General features: G+C 46.2%; 1 protein-coding gene across 1 annotated transcript in view; it reads right to left on the bottom strand.

Moving 5' to 3' along the window:
• Positions 1 to 20,704, bottom strand: part of ABHD12 (abhydrolase domain containing 12, lysophospholipase) — a 57,379-nt gene that overhangs the window by 22,216 nt on the left and 14,459 nt on the right. The window contains exons 2-3 of the mRNA XM_054397359.1: positions 6,878 to 7,002; positions 3,094 to 3,199 (exon numbers count right to left, since the gene is read on the bottom strand). Of these exons, the coding sequence (XP_054253334.1) occupies positions 3,094 to 3,199; positions 6,878 to 7,002 (231 nt within the window). The remainder of the gene's footprint in view (positions 1 to 3,093; positions 3,200 to 6,877; positions 7,003 to 20,704) is intronic.

The raw sequence follows: 20,704 nt of genomic DNA, 5'->3' as shown, positions 1-20,704 counted from the left end.
AGAGAGGAGGGAGGGGGCGAGAGAGAGAGAGAGACTCGGGAGGGGGAGAGAGAGAGAGAGGAGCGAGGGGGAGAGAGAGAGAGAGAGAGGAGGGAGGGGGAGAGAGAGAGAGAGAGAGGAGGGAGGGGGAGAGAGAGAGAGAGAGGAGGGAGGGGGAGAGAGAGAGAGAGAGGGAGGGGAGAGAGAGAGAGAGGAGGAGGGGGAGAGAGAGAGAGAGGAGGGAGGGGGGAGAGAGAGAGAGAGAGGAGGGAGGGGGGAGAGAGAGAGAGAGAGGAGGGAGGGGGGAGAGAGAGAGAGAGAGGAGGGAGGGGGAGAGAGAGAGAGAGGAGGGAGGGGGAGAGAGAGAGAGAGAGGAGGGGGAGAGAGAGAGAGAGGAGGGAGGGGAGAGAGAGAGAGAGGAGGGGGGGAGAGGAGAGAGAGGAGGGAGGGGGGGAGAGAGAGAGAGAGAGGAGGGAGGGGGGGAGAGAGAGAGAGGAGGGAGGGGGGGAGAGAGAGAGAGGAGGGAGGGGGGGAGAGGAATGATAGTCCAAAAAGAAGGTAGGCATTTAAAGTATTAAATTCCTTATTCTAGAAGATAAACACTGAAAGCAAGTCCATGGCTACAACCACCTCAAATTGTTGCTAAGCTTACAACTGTCAAAAGTAATTTAAGTACTAACAAACCATTTTCTATGGAAGACAAACTCCATTGTCCACATCTTCCTCCCAGATATAAAGCTCAAAGGAGACAAACCAACCCAGAGTGGGGGGGGGGAAGTCTGCTTGCATGCATACAGCCAAGCAGACTTTTGAGTTCTCAAGAAGAATCAAGAATCAAGAAGGTTGGAAGAGACCTCAAGGATCATCGAGTCCAACCTGTCACCCTCCACCTCATGCCTATCTAAACCATGGCACCAAGTGCCACGTCCAATCCCCTCTTGAAGGGGGGGGGGAAGCCTCAGGAACTGCAGGATTCACAATTTCTCCAACTGTTCTTTCTCAAGACTTTTGAAAACTTATGAACAAGGCAGGCTGAGGACTTCATTTCAGAAATACACTGAACACAAGACTTTACACTATGTTATAGTTTAGAGGGTAGGTACCTTTACAAACCATGAAGTTATAGACCTCCAGGAGGTCCAGAGTGTCCAGGAGGTGGACTAGAAGGTGTATTTCATTCCCATAAGTCCCGCATCCCTATAAAATTGGCTGCAGTTTCACTTTTCTTCTCTTTGCTTCCCTTTTCTTCCCTTTTTTAGCTCCCTCTCTCCTCCCAGGAGGACGCACAGGCTGTTACCAGCCTTGGCAATGCTGCCAATCAGGCCTGGGAAAGCCTAACTGGGGCCTGGAGCTGCCAAGCTGAATTGTAGCTGTGCCAGAATGGTGTGGTGTGAGGGGCAGAGAGGTTTGGTAGAGGGGGGGGCTTGTCAGTCTGGTTTAGAGGGAGGTTTGTAAAAGCTTTGACTTAATGAGCTTCTGTGTTAAGCCCAGACTATGGATTTTAGTGTGTTTTATATGCTTGGTACTGTTTTGTGTAGTTGTTAAGAGCATTTCCATGTAAACTTTCCAATCCTATCCAAGCCTTTGTGTGAAGCCATTTTTCTTTTGCCCCTTTTGGAGGAGGTGAAAGATCATCTGTCTCGCTCTGAACTAAGCCACTCTGGCATTAAAGCAAGGCTCCAACCTTAGATGAAAACCTAGCTCAGAAATATCAAGACAAATGATGTGGACTTCCGAATTGCCACCACAAGCTGGAAGTTCTCTTTCAGGGAAGACAGCACAGTATGCTTGTATGGGAAGATAACCAGAAATCTCAGGACTGTAATCTAAGCCTATTCAACAGCTTAGCAGGTAGAATTTTAATCACCCAAGTGAAGACACAAACCCTTATTTATCAGCCTACCCTGGAAAGACTCAACTTTCAGCTTCTCAACATGTCTTTCACCCAGATTCACTTAAAGGGAAGGCACCATCTCTATGGAGCAGGGTATCACTGGCCCAGTTCCAAAAGGCCACAGACCTTCAATGGAAGACAAAATCCCTTAGTACAGATAGTTACACATAGAGAACTAAAAACTCCAATTACTACAGCTCAGAGAGCTAAAATCACTGTCTGCAGCAAAGAAGACTCCAGTCCCTCCACACCTTACACGGCCCATCTATCACCTCCCTGAATTGGGAAGCACCTTCATGTAGTTCAGGTGGTGGTAGAAGTTTTATGACAATAATAGCAATTAATAAGTATTTCTACTTAGTTCCTAATGCTCTGTAAGCACAAGGAAAAGATTCAAAAATAGACCCAGGTGTTTTGTTTGCTGCTCTTGCGTATCTATTCAAACTGCAGGCATTTTCTTCAGAGCTAGCAGGAAATTTTCTGTGGCTTTGAGATTTCTGGTGCTGAGACAGAAGAGAAAGTGGTCATGCAGGAATTGGTTTGAGCTGCTGAAATAACATGGGAAATACTTAAAGCAGGCCTTGTCAAACATAAAAAACCCAACCAAACAAACCAACCCCACAACAGTGTTCTGAGCTTATCCTGGGTAACAAGGAGCTAAAATTAATTGCCCTTGCCTGGGATGACAAATTGACAACTGATTCTGACACTGTCACTTTTTTTGTTAAGAGAGTAAACTCTGTGTTCTGTTCTCTCACCCACTCTCCAAACCTTACATATGTTTGACACACGGAATATTCTCCCTCCTACTCTAACACTTTGATGCTGTTTTTCCTATCTTCCCCCACATTTGTTGTACACCAAAGAAAAAGAAAAAAAGAACAAATCTGAATAGCAGTCGAATGACAAAAGGTCAAACTCCTTGGGTCTCATCTGATACAGGATCTTTGTAACAGTGCAGACCTGGGACCTTTAGGATTCCAAATGATGAAGTTTCTCTGAACATACAGGTTGGCCAACTGCATTTCATGATGAGCTTCAGACCTTTCCATACTTTCTAACATGCACACAGTCACTTGGCAGAGGAAAACACAAATATCCACAAATCAGGGCAGGCAATGGCCACCATGTGCATGGCAAAAATACTAGATAGGCAACATTGGGAACAAAGAGAAGGATAAAGATGCACCACACACACTGCACAGAACAGGGTTCCTTACCAGACTCCTATGGTTACATCCTCCTCTGGCTGCAGATAATAATTACAAGTGTGGTTTAAACCTTGATCCTGTGGTCTTTTCAAGTCAATGAAATATGGGACCCTCACTGAAATGAAATAAAAGACAAAAATGTAAAAAAAAAAAAAAAAAAAAAAAAGACAATGAAATCTTGTTAGTTATTTTTACCTTTACTTTCTTACAAAACTACTTCACCAAGGCACTGAACCACTGTACCAGGTAGTGCACTGTGCTGGGAAGACCTTAGGGCGAATGGTTTTAAGCTGAGGGACAGTAGGTTTAGGCTAGATTTTAAGGAGTTCTTCAGTATGAGGGTGGTGAGACTCTGGAGTAGGTTGCCCAAACAGGTTGTGGATGCCCCCTTCCTGGAGGTGTTCAAGGCCAAACTGAATGAGGCCTTGAACAACCAAGTGTAGTTGAGAAGTGTCCTGGCCCACGGCTGGGGGGTTGGAGTAGATGATCCCTAAGGTCTCTTCCAACCTAAGCCATTCTATGATTCTATAACCTGGCTACAGCTGTTTCTGAAATATGAACATAAATACAGCAAGGTAAAAAAGACACAAGCAACCATCCAAAAAAAAAAAAAAAAAAAAAAAAAGAACCCCACACCAAAAACCCAAACCCAAACAAACAAACCAAACCAGTGAGCAGGCTAAAGCTAAGAGGCAAGGGAGACAGACAAAGCTTTCTGTGACACACATGTAACCATCTCTGCCCAGCCTACTCTGTGCATCTCCCAGATGCAAGACAGTTGCTCTTGCTGTGTCAATGGGGTGAGTTAGCTGATCTGGCAAACCTTTTACTGTTTGCATTATCGCTGTAGCTGTTGCTGATGAGACAAACTGCCTGGGATAAAGGTTGCATCCCAAAGCTGGAGTGTGCTTCAGGATGACACATGGTTTCAGCCTCCAGAATCACAGAAGGTTGAAAAGGACTTCTAAGTTCATCAAGTCCAGTCATCAACCCAACACTACCACAACCACTAAACCATGTCCTGAAGTGCCACATCTACATGTTTTTGGACACCTCCAGGGATGGTGACTCCAGCACCTCCCTGGGCAGCCTGTTCCAATGTCTGACCACACTTTCAGGAAAAAAAAATCTTCCTAATATTCAACCTAAACCTCCCCTGATGCAAGTTGAGGCCATTTCCTCTCGCCCTATCACTTGTTACTAAGGAGAAGAGATGAACACCCACCTCCTTTCAGGTAGATGTAGAGTGAGGAAGTCTCCCCTCAGCCTCACTTCTCTTACCCTCTATCCTCACCAGAAATAAAAATGAATACATCACTACATGTTCCACAAACAAGGCAGACAACAGCCATTGCTCACCTGATAAATGTGGCCCCTCAGACTGCAAATCTGTACAAGTGTAACTCTGTTTGCTCTTACCCAAAAGCACATGGAAGAGTGGCAGACAACGCATGCACACCACCAAGGCCTGCTGGGTCACTGCACTGTCACCACAGAACTCACTGATGCTCTCAAAGGGGTGGGAGATCCTCCAAAGGGACAGGAAATTCTGTAGTTGAGGTCTGGACAGGCACATGAACCACTCTTGGCAGTGCTTAAGGAAAAATCATTCACTTTCCCTGTGCCATGATTTTCCCATTTGCCTGATTTGTTACAACTTTCTTGCCAGAGTTTGTATGACAAAACTACAAAGAGGTTACACAGCAGTGTTAGTGATGGGGCCAGGCAAACATCTACCTCAAAGCAAGAGGAAACCAGAGAGCTACAGACCCTCTTTATGTATAGCATTGATCACTGGGATGGTCCATCCATTCTACAAACAGGCATCATCTGGTTCAGCCTTGAAAAGAGAAGGCTGTGAGGACACCATAGAGCAACCTTCCAGGATTTGAAGGAAGCTACAGGAGAGCTGGAGAGGGACTCACAAAAGCATGGAGTGACAGGACAAGTGGTAATGGTTTCAAACTGGAAGCTGGATTCAGATGAGAGATCAGGGAGAAATTCTTCCCCACAAGGGTGATGAGAAAAGTTGTGGAAGCACCAAGCCTCAAAGTGTTGAAAGCAAATTTGGTTGGAGCCTTGACCAAGCTGAAGGTGTCCCTGCCCACAGCAGTGTGGTTGGAACTAGATGATCTTTAAGGTCCTTCCAGCCCAAACCATTCTGTGATTCTGTGATCTAGGCATACACCACATGGAGACTGAGCACTTCAAGAGTTTTTTACTGACGTGTTTCAGAGCTGTTTGGTCTCTCCTGTAACACATCCCATGATGAAAAGCACACAATTTGTAATCACACTGATAGACTAAATCTAGTCTGTATTTATGTTTCTGAAGACTTTAGGCAGAGACAGCTTGAAATCTCTACTCATAGGTCCAAGTGCCTCAGAATAATATGGAATGAAAGCCTGTCTACAAGGACAAATCCAGAAATTGGTTCAGTTCCTAAGGGTGGGAGCATGGCTATCACCTTACCTTTAGATATCTTGAGAAACAAATGGAAATGCTATCTCCTGAAGCTCCATTTTTGAAGCAAACAGTAGTAAAAAAAGTAGTTTGCTACACAAAAGGAGGAGAAAATGTCTGAAGAATAGAGATTTACACTCAGAAAGTAAACAACCAGTATGATAGGGTAGGCCATAACCCATGCCCCTGAGGGAGAATGCTCTTCTCCAGTGGATTATTCAAACATGTCAGTGTGATTCTAATGAAGTGTGTGAGAAAGCACTTTGTATTCATCATAGAATGGTCTGGGTTGGAAGGGACCCTGAAGATCACCTAGTTCCAACCACACTGCCATGGGCAGCGACACCTTCCACTACACCAGGCTGCTCAAGGCCCTGTCCAATCTGGCCTTGAACAATTCCAGGAAAAGGACATCCACGACTTCCCTGGGAAACCTGCTCCAGTGTCTCACCACCCTCACAGGAAAGAGTTTCTTCCTAACCTCTAGTCTAAATCTCCCCTCTTCCAGCTCAAACCCACTCCCCCTCATCCTATCCCTACAAGCCCTTGTGAAAAGTCCCTCCTCAGCTTTCCTGTATCCCCCTTCAGGTACTGTAAGGCTACTTTAAGTTCTCCCTGGAGCCCTCTCTTCTCCAGGCTGAACAGCCCCAGCTCCACTGGGGAGGTGCTCCAGCCCTCTGAGCATCATTTTCACAAGAATATAGCCACAAGTAAAATCTGACTGCCATTATACAAACCAGTAGGAACAACACCTCAAGGATATTAGAGCAAGGACATGTTATGGGACAATTAGTTCAGTCACTTGGGAATTAGGAGTTAGGAACTTCAAGGAGAACTAACAAAGATCTGCTAGGGAAAATTAATGGCTAAAATGATATGAAACCAACAGATCTGGAGTTGGCCACTCTACCTTCTACAACCAAAGGAAAATATTTTTCAAAACTTAACTACAAAACATAAGTAAGGTTTAAACACAGATCTAGATGACAAAGATGTATCTCCGATACAGTAATGTTCCACATTTTCAATCCTGTGGATTTTAGATTGGATATCAGGAAAAATTTCTTTTCCTGCAAGAGTGGTCAGGCACTGGAACAGGCTGTCCAGGGAGGTGGAGTCACCATCCCTGGAGGTGTTCAAGAAACATGTGGCCATGGCACTTTGGCACATAGTTGAATGGCCATGGGGATGTTGAGTTGATGGCTGGACTTGATGTTAAAGGTTTTTTCCAAACTTAATGATACTGTGAAAGTCAGTGCAGACAAACAAAAGACAAAAGAACCTCCTCCCATTCACCCCTCACCCACCCCCAACAGACTGAGTCACTTACCAAAGTTTAGGAAGACCAGCTTTGCCTGAATAGCAGGGCAAATTCTGACTAGAAATGGAACAGCTATGTACACTCCCAGCAACCAGATGATTAACTTCCGCAACCGAAACCATAATCCAGATCGCCTGTAGGGAAGAAAAAAAAGACAGACCTGAATCCAGCAGCAATTTCATGACACAGGTCTCACAGTCACAAAATGCACCAAGTTGGAAGGCATCCTCAAAGGTCATCTTGTCCAACCCCCCTGCAGTCAGCAGGGACATCCCCAACTAGATCAGGTTGCTCAGGGCCTCATCAAGTTTGACCCTGAATGTCTCCAGGGATGGGGCCTCCACCATCTCTCTGGGCAACCTGTTCCAGGATTTCACTACTCTCACTGTGAAGAACTTCCTCCTAAATCTACACTTCTCTAGTTTAAAACCATTGCCCCTTGTCCTACCACTACAAGCTCTCCTAAACAGCCCCTCCCCAGCCTTCCTGTAGGTCCCCTTCAGATATTGAAATGCAGCTACAAAGTCTCCCCAGAGCCTTTTCTTCTCCAGGCTGAACAACTGTAACTCTTCCTGCCTGTCTTTGTAGGAGAGGTGCTCCAGGCCCTCTGAGCATCTTTGTGGCCCTCCTCTGGACTCACTCCCAGGAGGTCCATGTCCTTCCTGTGTTGAAGACTCCAGAGCTGGACACTGTACTGCAAGTGACATCTCACAAGAGCAGAGTAGAGGAACAGAATCGCTTCTCTCTACAAGCTGGCCACGCTGGTTTTGATGTAACCCAGGACATGATTTGCCTTCTGGACTGCAAGTGCACACTGCTGGTTCTCATCCAGCTTCTCATCCACCAGTACCCCACATCCTATTCTGCACAGCTGCTCTCAATCTCATCATCACCACAGACATCCCTCTCAGCATCCCCAGGCTTGGCAGAGAAGTCACCAGACCCAGGAACACACAGACTCACAGAATTGCCTGCTGGAACATCTCCCTTATGAGGAGAGACTTAGGGAGCTGGGGCTATTTAGCTTGGAGAAGAGGAGACTAAGAGGTGACCTCATTCATGTTTATAAATATGTGAAGGGTGAGTGCCAAGAGCCAGGCTCCGCTCAGTGATGCCCAATGACAGGACAAGAGGCAATGGGTGGAAGTAGAGGCATAGGAAGTTCCATGGAATCAGGAGGAAGAATTTTTTCACTGTAAGGGTGACAGAACACTGGAACAGGCTGCCCAGGGGGGTTGTGGAGTCTCCCTCTCTGGAAATATTCAAGACCCCACTGGGTATGTTCCTGTGTGATCTGGTATAGGTGATCCTGCTCTGGCAGGGGGGTTGGACTGGATGACCTTTCAAGGTCCCTTCCAGCCCCTGTGATTCTGTGGTTGAAGAGACCTTGAGATCATGGAGTCCAACCCTAACCTAACACCTCATGGTCTGTGTGCTGGGTAACCTGGACATTTACTGGTTAAACAAAACAAAACTTTGAACAGTTCCTGTAGCCTCAGATGTATGACAGAAGCAGAGGCAACCAAACTGTCGGCTGCTGATATGCAGCTGAGAAAAAGGGAATAGAAACTCCCCTTTCAAATCACATTGCAACAAAAGCCTTTTCCTGCTGATTTCACAGATTATAGGATCTTTAGAAATGCACAGCACGTGTTTGTCTCCAAAATGCAGCCCGACAGCACTTCCCATTTCAATCGCTATCAGCGAGGTTTTGTTCGAGTCGATTTTCACAATATTTTGAGGAACTGTGTCCAATGAGACTGATAAAATTACACACTGCCTTGTGTACAGACTGCAGCAGACATCCTGCCTTCTTCAGCTAAAAGGATTCATACCCCTCAACACCCTGCAAAACAAAGTTTTTTCACAAAGCAGTCTGAAATTTCTTCTCTCCAGCACCACTCTTCATGACTCCACACTGAGTTTGCCCCAACGACTTATTTGTGTTTCCGTGGAATCACAGAATGGTTTGGGTTGGGAGGGACCTTGAAGTTCATCTACTTCCAACCCCCCTGCCATGGGCAAGGACACCTTCCATTAGACCAGGCGGATCAAGACCCTGTCCAACCTAGCCTTGAAAACCTCCAGAGGGCATCCACAGCCTCCCTGGGCAACCTGTTCCAGTGTCTCACCACCCCCCCTGGAAAAAACGTCTTCCTAATCTCCAGTCTAAATCTCCTCTATTCCAGCTCAAATCCATTGCCCATTGTCCTATCACTACAAACCTTTGTCAAAAATCCCTCCCCAGGTATCCTGTAGTTCCCCTTCAGATCATGGAAGGCTGCTGTCTCCCTGGAGCCATCTTTCCTCCAAGATGAACAACTCCAACTCTCCCAGCCTGCCTTCATAGTATTTCTCCTCTTCTCCAAAATATTCTGATTGGGAAGAGCAAGCTACAAAAGAACACCAACCAACTACACCAAAAAAAACAAACCAAACCGAATCCCCAAAGATTTAAAAAACCCCCAACAACAACAAAAAACAAAGTATCACACAACTGCTAGTTAAGCATTCTTTCTCAAAATATACTTTACTGCTTCAAAATAGTTACCACAGATACACTCATGTATATAATGTGTGCATACACATAAAGGTGCAAATCTAATAATCATAGACTCATGGAATTGTTTTAGTTGGAAAAGACCTCCAAGATCATTTAGTCCAACTGTCAACCTAAGACCACCATGGCCATTAAACCATGTCCCAAAGTGCCATGGCCACACGTTTCTTCAACGCCTCCAGGGATGGTGACTCCACCTCCTCCCTGGGCAGCCTGTTCCAATGCCTGAGCACTCTTGCAGCAAAGAAATTTTCCTCATATCCAACCTAAACATCCCCTGGCACAATTTCAGGCCATTTCCTCTCCTTCTGTCACTTGATACTAGGGAGAAGAGACCAATCCCCACACCTCACTGCAACCTCCTTTCAGGGAGTTGTAGGGAGCAATGAGGCCTCCCCTCAGCCTCCTTTTCTCCAGACTGAACAACTCCAGTTCCCTCAGCTGCTGCTCACCAAACCTGTTCTACAGACCCTTAACCAGCTTTGTTGTCCTTTGGACATGCTCCAGCACCTCAATGTATTTCTTGCAGTCAGGTGCCCAAAGCTGAACCCAGTCTTTGAGGTGCAGCCTCACCAGTGCTGAATACAGGAGCATGACCACTTCCATGGTCCTGCTGGCCACACTATTGCTGATCCAGGCCAGGATGCTGGTGGCCTTCTTGGCCAGCTGAGCACACTGCTAGCTCGTGTTCAGCAGGCTGTTAACCAACACGCCCAGGTCCTTTTCTACCTGGGCAGCTTTACAGCCATTCTGCTCCAAGCCTGTCGCATTGCATGGGGTTGTTGTGACCCAAGTGATCTAGCTGATTAACGTTTTATGTGCAGAAACACTGATGCCCTCAAGTACCACTGCAATCAAGAACTAAAATCCACATAAACCCTTCAGGCAGCACAATTTCCTCTGCTTTTCAGCAACAGTCTCAAGCAGGAATGAGATTGCACTGAGCAGCCAGTTCTCAGCATTGGAAACTGCTGGCAGCTAAAAGCAGACATCAGTTTTTCCAAAAGGCATGGAATTATTAATCTCCCAATTGGTGATTTTAGGAGCTGACACATTAAACCACCTTCTCCACACTCACATCAAGAGTTTAAACACTGCCAGCTAGATGAAACTACTAAGCAGAGAGCCTGGAGACCTCTTTTTAAAGGATTGCTACAAGAAATACAAGTGATAAAATGTTATTTAAGGGAAACTCTTTGAATAAATGCCCAGGTCATAGTGACACTGTTTAAGGTAGGATTGAATATATCACAATGGTGTTCTAAGTAGGACCACTGATCAGGAGCTTTATGGTGTAAAGCTGGTCCCTTGGAGTAAACAATACCTGCCTTGCTAGGGACTAAAGGTTTGAAGAGGTGCTGAAAGACTGATGGTGGCTGGCTTAGGCTGGAATTTCCCATCACAGTAAAACAAAGGGCTGTAAGAAGATGCCAAGGACATCAAGAGTTAAAGAAACAAGAACTTGTTAATGGAAGAAACTTATCAGCAAACTGTTGAGATGTGTGTTCCTAATGACTGAACTTTACTTATTAGCATATCACTGACCAGCAAGACAAGGGAGGTTATTTTCCCCTCTACTCTGTTCTCCTGAGACCTCAGTTCTGTGGCCCCCAACACAAGCAGGACACCAAACCATCACAGTGGGCCTAGAAGAAGCCATGAAGATGATCAGAAAGCTGGAGCACCTCCTCTGTGAGGACAGGCTGAGAGAGCTAGGGCTGTTCAGCATGGAGAAGGCTCCAGGAAGACCCTATAGCAGCCTTCCAGTGCCTGAAAGACATCACAGGAAAGCTGGGGAATGACTTTTGACAAGGGCTTGTAGAGATAGGAAAAAGCAGAATAGCTTTGAACTGAAAGAGAGGAGATTTAGCCCGGATATTAGGAAGAAATTCTTTACACTGAGGATGGTGAGACATTGGAACAGGTTGCCCAGGGAGACTGTGGATGCCCCCTTCCTGGAGGTGTTGAAGGCCAGGTTGGACAGGGCCTTGAGCAACCTGGTCTAGTGGGAGGTGTCCCTGCACATGGCAGCGGGGTTGTAACTAGATGATCTTTAAGGTCCCTTCCAACCTAAAACATTCTAATACTAAAACACACCCCCCCTTAAACTGAGAAGGCCCTTACCTACAAAGACCAACTCCTCTTGGAGCATGCCTTATTAATTTTGTAGGCACTGTTGCTTTAATTGAAGTCAAAGAAGCTGTAAACCAGTCAAGCAGTAAGATATCAAGAGATATCCAGAGTGTGTTAATGAGGCTTCCTTTTAAGGAAAAACTTCTTTACTTTGAGGGTGCCTGGGCACTGGAACAGGCTGCCCAGAGAGGTTGTGAAGGCTCCTTCTCTGGGGACTTTCAAAGCACACCTGGGCACATTCCTATGCAACCTGATCCAGGCACTAGAAGGGCTTCAGAGGTCCCTTCCATTCTGTGATTCTATGAACCAAGCCAAGCATGTGAAACTTTGTAAACAGGCAGAGCTAGCTCTGTGGAATACACCTAGCTCCTGGTTTTGCACCAGTCTGAGAGAACTAAAATCCCTCCAGTCTGTGTTTATATTGGCTGCTGCACACCAGGTAAAGAACCCCACTTTTGGGATAACACAAACAGAACTGGGATGTCAACAGCCCCAGACTGAAGCCAAAACTCTAGGGAACAGGTTTTTTTTCAGTATGGTGAAAAGAGACTGAATCCCCCCCTCTGAAGGTGTTTCCAAGAGGCAGAGATGTGGTGCTGAGGGACATGGTTTAGCACCAGCCTTAGAAGAGTTCAAGAATGGTTGGATTCAAATCTTAAAGGTCTTTTTTAACTCAAACAATTCCATGATTCTGTGATTAGCACCTACTGCCTATTTCCATCACTGGAATGCGTTTGTGGGAGAGGGATCAGTGAAGCGTGGCTGACATTTTGTTGCTGAGCAATCAGGATCTAATTTAGCTGTCTTTGATGAGAAAACTGGGCCTTTTCATTAAAGCTTCGCCTCACTTGGCTGCTTGCTCAGAGTTAACACAGCCTTGCAGTTTCCTTCTGCCTCACACTTGAGGTTCAACTCTGCCATCGCCACCTTCCCACTGAGAACTAAGCCAAGTGAGAAACCACAAAGGGTAGGGCTCTCCAGCACGCTGTCCTGCCCAGGGCTAAGCAGAGATCTCCTGGGGGGAGCTTTTGCATACACCTGGATTTCAGTTCTACAGAAAAATACCTTGTTTAGAAAGGCAACAAAGTCAGGGCTGAACTCCTCCAGACACAACCAGAGCACATCAAAACACAGGCTCTTTGGATGTCTGGGCTGCAAAAGCACTTAGTATGACCCAGTCACAAGCTGGAAGGGTGGAACATAAAAAACACAGAAGACTGTATTGTCCAAGTAATGCTGTCAGAGCTCAGGAATTGTTGCAGTTCCTCTTTTCTCAGAGCCTGAACTGAGACATCTCTTGCTTTGCTCTGGTACCCCATGCCAAATGCTAATCGGTAATGTGACATTTACACTGCATCTCCAGGGAGATGTCTACTTAAAATGCAACCAGGGCAGAGTCTCTATCCATTAAGAAACAGCTTCTCTTCTCCTGATAACTCCAAGACAACGTGCTGAAGTGCAGGCATTGTAAAATTATTAGGTAAGGTCTTTAGTGAGCAATTTGGCTAAATTAAACTGCTCTTGCTCTGCAGAAAAGCTGTTTCAGGAAATAAATGCACTGCACTGGGAGCTTTTGCTGTGCTTAGGCCAAAGCAGCAGCAACATACTTTTCACTCCCTTTTTTAGCAGGAAACTCCATTTGCCTTAGCTAGAAAATAGAAATGAGTTAAAGAATAAGCTGCTGCAAACCAAATATATTGAAGAATATCATGAACTGAATTGCAGTAACAATAAAAATAGTATTAAAAAAAACCCCACAAAACAACAACAAATCCAAGTGTCAGGTGCTCCACTTTGGCCACAACAACCCCATGAAGAGCTACAGGCTGGGGTCAGAGTGGCTGGAGAGCAGCCAGGCAGAAAGGGACCTGGGGGTACTGGTTGACAGGCACCTGAACATGAGCCAGCAGTGTGCCTAGGTGGCCAAGAGAGCCAATGGCATCCTGGCCTGCATCAGGAATAGTGTGGCCAGCAGGAGCAGGGAGGTCATTGTACCCCTGTACTCAGCACTGGTTAGGCCACACCTTGAGTACTGTGTCCAGTTCTGGGCCCCTCAGTTTAGGAAAGATGTTGAATTGCTGGAGCATGTCCAGAGAAGGGCAACCAGGCTGGTGAGAGGCCTTGAGCACAAGCCCTATGAGGAGAGGCTGAGGGAGCTGGGGGTGTTTAGCCTGGAGAAGAGGAGGCTCAGGGGTGACCTCATTGCTGTCTACAACTACCTGAAGGGAGGTTGTAGCCAGGAGGGGGTCTCTTCTCCCAGGCAACCAGCACCAGAACAAGAGGACACAGTCTCAAGCTGCACCAGGGGAGGTTTAGGCTGGAGGTGAGGAGAAAGTTCTTCCCAGAGAGAGTGGTTGGCCATTGGAATGGGCTGCCCAGGGAGGTGGTGGAGTCACCATCCCTGGAGGTGTTCAAGAGGGGATTGGACGTGGCACTTGGTACCATGGTTTAGATAGTCATGAGGTTTAGGGTGACAGGTTGGACTCGATGATCTTTGAGGTCTCTTCCAGCCTTCTTGATTCTATGAAGAACAAAAACATCCAACCTCAATCCAAAACACCCAAACCTAAGTCACCCCAAAGGCAACAATTTCCCCACTTGTCGCGGTTTGAGCTGAGAACAGCTCTGGACTGAGGACAGAATGGATTTACCCCAAAGGAATAAATAAACCCACTCATTCAGAATTGGAGGTTAAATAGAAATACTATTTATAAAAGTAAATCAAACACAAAGTGCCATGTCCACACATTTCTTGAACACCTATAGGGACAGTGACTCAACCACCTTTCCACATCATCAGAGATATGGACACTGGAGTTCAGTGCACCCTAAGCAAGTCTGCAGATGACACCAAGCTGTGTGGCCTGGCTGACACACTGCAGGAAAGTGATGCCATCCAGAGGGACCTGAACAGGCTTGAGAGGTGGGCCCACGACAATCTCATGAAGTTCAACAAGGCCAAACGCAAGGTCCCACACCCGGCTTGGGGTAATCCCAAGCACAAATACAGGCCAGGCAAGGAGTGGCTTGAGAGCAGTCTTTAGGAGAAGGACTTGGGGATGTCAGTTGATGAAAAACAACATGAGCCAGCAATGTGAGCTGGCAACCCAGAAGGCCAACCCTGTCCTGGGCTGCATCAAAAGAAGTCTGACCAGCAGGACAAGGGAGGCGACTCTCCCCCTCTACTCTGCTCTCCTGAGACCCTACTTGGAATACTGCACCCAGTTCTGGGGCCCCCAACACAAGAAGGACATGGAACTGCTTGAGATGGTGCAGAAGAAGCCATGAAGATGCTCAGAGGGCTGGAGCAACTCCCCTATTGAGACAGGTTGAGAAAGTTGGTGCTGTTCAGCATAGAGAAGAGAAGGCTCCAGAAAGACCTTATAGTAGCCTTCCAGTACTTGAAGCAGGCCTAAAGAAAGCTGAGGAGAGACTTTTTGCAAGGGCTTATAGTGATAGGATTAGGGGGAATGGCTTTAAGCTGGAAAAGGGAGATTTAGACTGGCTATTAGGAAGAAATTCTTTAGGATTGAGGGTGGTGAGACACTGGAACAGGTTGCTCAGGGAGGTTGTGGATGTCCCCTCCCTGGAGTTGTTCAAGACCAGGCTAGGTGGGGCCTAGAGTAACCTGGTCTGGTGGAAGGTATCCCTGCCCATGGCAGGGGGCTTGGAACTAGATGATCTTTGAGGTCACTTCCAGGTCAAACCATTCTATTATCTCCATCCACACAGGCTATCTGAGCCACCTATGTTGGTTATTCTTTTGTTTTAACTTGTTCCCTGCCAAGAAAATGGAAAGGGAAAGGAACCTATCAGCCTTCCAACTGTGTGAAAGCACATTCAGAGAGAGACCCTCTCAGCTCCTGATCACAAACAGGGAGCCCCCACTCCTACAAGCTACCAGCGACTTTTCGACAGCTTGCACAGTGACATGCACCAAAATGATTTTCCTCTACAACTTGAACATGGGGGTCTTTAGTCCTCTGATTTCCTTCAAATTCTTGTTTTGTGGGCAGCCAAATGTAAACTGAAAAGATGCTAACATCAAAGGGTTTGTCCCCTCCCAGTTTCTGTGCACAGTGAACCAAGCTGCACAGGCAAATAAGTACCCACGTGATTCTTTTCTTTTGGACCTGGCTATTCAGAAACTTCCTCAATGACAAGTTTGCAGCCAAGCCTTATTTCTGCTTCACTGAAGAGGCATTGCATGGAGAGCAGGGAGGTTGAATTCTAGAAAGTTCATTCAATTCTGAAAACAGATCTTCACCCAAATTCATGAAAGCCATGAATGCAGCATGTATCTGCCAGAACTCTAAGCATCTGAGCAACTGATTCCTCCCTTTGGCACTAGGATGCTTTATAACAATTCAATTCATCACAAAACAACTCAAAAACAAAAATCAAAGACTCTAAACCATCTTCAAGGCCAGGCTGGACAGAGCCTTGAGCAATTTGGTTTAGTGGAGAGAGTCCTGGCCCACAGCAAACCGCTGGGATGTTCTATTATTTCTCTTTAAATTAAAAGTAAACAAACAGGAATAATCTGCTTAGTAAAACAGTTTAAAGGCAACTATTTTAAAGCTGAGTTTGTTGAGAATTTTTTCAAACATGCAAGCTCCACCTTCATGTTCCTCAGACCATATGACAGCTTATTTTTTAAACAGACACACAGCAATGGAAAGTGAAGGTGTCCCAACAGAAGAACGCATCTCAGCTTTTGCCTTTCTTTGCTTTTACAGCAGAAGATATGTTTGGGTTGTTCTCTGGGGATTTGCTTTGTTTCGTTTGTTAGGTTTTGTTTTGGTTGGATCAGGTTGGGTTTGTTGGGTTGGTTTGCTTTGCTTTGATTTGGCCTGATTTGGTTTGATTTGTTGAATGGTTTGATTTGTTTGGTTTGTTGGATGGTTTGGTGCCATTGGTTTGTTTAGCTTTCTTTCATTTGTTGGTTTGGTTTGCTTTGTCGGGTTTATTGGTTAGGTTTTGACGACTTGAATTGGTTTGGCTTGACTTGTTAGGTTGGGCTGGGTTGGTTTGCTGGGTTGGGGTGGGTTTGGTTTGTTTGGGGCGGTTTGGTTTTTTTGTTGGTTTGATTTGTTTTGTGGCTTCATTAAGTTTGTCTGGTTTGGGGTCTGGTTTTTTTTGTTTGTTTGGTTGGTTGGTTTTTTTTTTTCCCTGAATGCTGTGCTGTATTTCTAAAACCCACCAACACATTACCAGAAGCACTCAATTTTGCATTCACAGCAGCATCACAGACAGCAAAAGCTGCACAGGCAGCTCCAGAGCAGTGCTGCATGTCAGCCAACAGAACCAGACTGTTTTGTCTGTGTGCTAACCAGTGCTTTCAAATGCCCACCCCTCATCTTCCATTCACAATGTCCCATGTAACATCAGCCCAGTGCCTATGATGCTGCCTTCAATTAGGCCTACTGGATTCCTGTCACCTTTTAAAAAGCTCCTCTCATCACCTTCCAGTCAGAGAAGTCACCTGAGTTCATCTGACAAGCTCTACCTGGGTACACTGTGCACTTTATCCCACTTCCCATTCGCTTCCATACCTGTGTAACCTGAAGCTGGTGAACATTCATGTGCCCACAAAGGAAAATTCCCTTAGGAAAGGCCTCATCCTGTATCCGTATCACAGTGGATACATGCAAACACATAGATTAAAATGATCAGCTTGTAGAAGTGGTTAAGCAGTTGTGATAGAAAAGCTTGTTCAGAGAAGAAGCCTCCAAGACCTTTTCTTTTGGCAGTGGCATCAGCTTACAGAGCCACTACAACTGCTGCCCTAGTCCCAGTCACAGATTCACAGACTGAACTGGTTTGGAAGGGATTGTGACAGTTTAGGCTGAGTGCTTCCTAAACTGCCACGTACTTATATCTCCAGTGGCCACCCAGGAGGTGGACACAGGAAATAACATATTTCTACCCATAAATCCTGCAAAGCTCCCCTGGTGCAGCTTCAGCCCATTTCCTCTCATCCCATCATTAGATACTTGGGAGAAGAGGCCGACACCAGCCTCAGTCCAACCTCCTTTCAGGAAGCTGTAGAGAGCAGCAAGGTCTCCTCTCAGTCTCCTTTTCTCCAGACTAAACAACCCCTGCTCCTTCAGCCACTCCTTATAAGACTTACTCTCCAAACCCCTCACCAGCTTCATTGCCCTCCATTGCTTTAGCACCTCAATGTCTTTCTTAGAGTGAGGGGCCCAAAACTGGACACTGTACTTGAGGTGCAGCCTCATCATTGCTGAGTACAGGGACATGATCACTGCCCTCCTCCTGCTAGCCACACCATGCCTGATCCAGGTCCAGAAGCTGGTGGCCTTCTTGGCCACCTGAGGACACTGCTGGCTCGTGCTCAGCAGGCTGTCAACTAGCAGCCTCAGCTCCTTTTCTGCATGGCAGCTTTCCAGCCACTCAGTCCCAAACCTGGAGCATTGCCTGGGGTTGTTGTGACCCAAGTGCAGGACCCAGCCTTTGGCTTTGTTAAACCTCATACAACTGATCTTAGCTCCTATCCAGACCTCTCTGCATACCCTTCCTACCCTCAAGCAAATCAGCACTCCCACTTAATTTTGTGTAGTCTGAAAGCTCACTGAGGCTGCAGTCAGCCCACCCATCTAAATGATTGATAAAGATCATCAGGACCAGCCCCAGTACTGAGCCCTAGGGAACACCACTTGTGACCAAACAAACAAAACAAAAAGGTCCATAAAGTGAGGGTAAGGCAGGCTAGCGTTCAACATGAGCAAGCAGAAATAATGGAGCAATGTATGGGCCTTTGCCAAGGAAACGTTTGCAGAAAGCAAAACAGACAAAACAAGGTAGGGAAAGGCTCACACAAGTCTTTATCCACCCCACAGGACAGGAACATGAGAGCTGCATCTAACTTTTTTTTTCCTGGAGCACCTCAGGAGACAAGGAGGAGTTGATCATTCAGCAGCACAACACTGATTTTAAATGTCTCCTGACAGCATGGCACAAGGAACAGCTGTTCCTTCTGAATACTTGGGTAAAAGGGCATGAGCATTTGTGTGACAAGATTAACCTGGAAGCTGCCTTGAAGAAGAAAGGAGCAGATGCTTCTGTTATTTTAAAGTATGTAGTAAACAAGGAATAATTATACCCTAGGCAGCTGAACAATTGACTTTTGGGACAGAAAAGCAGGCATAGGGATTAGTGTTTTAAGGTTGTTGACTGCCTTGAATGCATCTTCTGCAACAGCTTAATTGTACTAGAAAGGTTCTGGTGCCAAACCATTTCTTTAAATTCTAAGAATATGCTTTCTCCACAACTCTCCAGCAATGCTACTGACATTAATCTAACACTGCCCTGGTGAGACCACACCTGAAATACTGTGTCCAGTTTTGGGCTCCCCAGTTCAAAATAGACATGGATCTACTGGAGAAGTCCAGCAGAGCTATGAGGATCACAGGATGTTAGGGGTTGAAAGGGACCTCTGGAGATCAAATCCAACCCCCCCTGCCAGAACAGGACCATAGAATCTAGCACAGGTCACACAGGAACACATCCAGATGGGTCTTGAAAGTCTCCAGAGAGGGAAACTCCAGAAGGATGATAAAGGGACTTGAACATCTCTCCTATGAAGAAAGGCTGAGACACCTGGGACTGTTTAGTCTTGAGAAGACTGAGAGAGGATCTACAAGTATCTATAAATATCTGAGGGGTGGGTGTCACGATGAAGGTGCCAAGCTCTTTTTGAGCTTGCCTGGTAACAGGTCAAGGAACAAGGGGTATAAGCTAGAACACAGGAAGTTCCACCTCAACATGAGGAGAAACTTCTTTCCTGTGAGGGTGGGAGACCATTGGAACAGGTTGCCCAGAGGGGTTGTGGAGTCTCCTTTTCTGAAGACAATCAAAACCCACCCAGATGCCTTGCCCTAGGTGATCCTGCTTTGGCAGGGAGGTTGGATTCAATGATCTCTAGAGAACACTTCCAACCCCTAACTTTCTATGATTCCAATCAACTCTAAAATCACTTATACTAGATTTTTAGTCCAGCTTGGCACTGAGATACTGAAACACTGTGGTGCAGCAAGCAGACTCCCTCCACAGTGTTTACTGAATTCTTGAGTTTTTCACTCATTTCACAGCTGACAGCTGGTTTATATTAAAGGCACAAACAACCACTAGTCCATGAGCTGGGGAACACAAAGCTCTCTGCAAATGAAAGAGGGAAAAACAGAACATTATCACAGAAAGATTGAAAGAGCACCACAAATGCAAACCAGGACTTTGAGACCAGCTGAGTCAGATTTTTATTGAAACAGTACAGCTCATTTCTCTCTACTACACTCTTCTTCACAAGGAGGTGCACAAGGGAAGATTCAAGAGCAATTCAGACATGAAATACTCCACTACAGTTCCTAGCTGCTGCTAAACATAGTGGGTATAAGCTGGAACGCAGAAGTTCCACCTCAACATGAGAATAAACTTCTTCATTGTGAGGGTGCAGGAGCACTGGAACAGGCTGCCCAAAGAAGTTGTGGAGTCTCCTTCTTTGGAGATTTTCAAGAGCCATCTGGATGTGTTCCTGTGTGGCCTGCTGTAGGTGATCCTTCTTTGGCATAGGGGTTGGACTGAATAATCTCTAGAGGTCCCTTCCAGCTCCTAACATTGTATGATTCTATAAAGCCACTTGCCTGTTGAATGCATACCATAACTGAAAAAGCATCCAGTATGGCCAACCACCAATCAGAACCAGTTAATGTCCTGTAAATCTGCCAGACTTGCATGGGATCATAGAACTGTTTTGTTTGGAGCTAAGATCGTCGAGTCCAAACATCAACCCATGCCCACCATGGCCACTAAACCTTGTTCCACAGTGCCATGTACACATTTCTTGAACGCCTCCAGGGACGGCGACTGCAGGGTGTGAGAACTTTACAGCATCAACAGGAACCCACAGATTCAGACTTTGTTCCTCTGCACACACATGTATGAACAGGTCCACGTTTCCAAGCTGCACAATTTTGTGAGCATGATTTTTTTTTAATTTCCACCCCACCCCCCACCCCCCCGTCCCGAAACAGTTTTTGGGAGATAGCCACCATCCACACAGCTTGAAAATGACCACTACTGGAAGGGGTTGTGACTCTGGCTCTCTTTTAAACCACCTGAGT

Source organism: Indicator indicator, chromosome 2 (genome assembly GCF_027791375.1).
Source record: "Indicator indicator isolate 239-I01 chromosome 2, UM_Iind_1.1, whole genome shotgun sequence".
Classification (NCBI taxonomy): domain Eukaryota; kingdom Metazoa; phylum Chordata; class Aves; order Piciformes; family Indicatoridae; genus Indicator; species Indicator indicator.
Note: the sequence above shows the minus strand (reverse complement) of the source record. Positions and strands in the feature narration are given on the sequence as shown.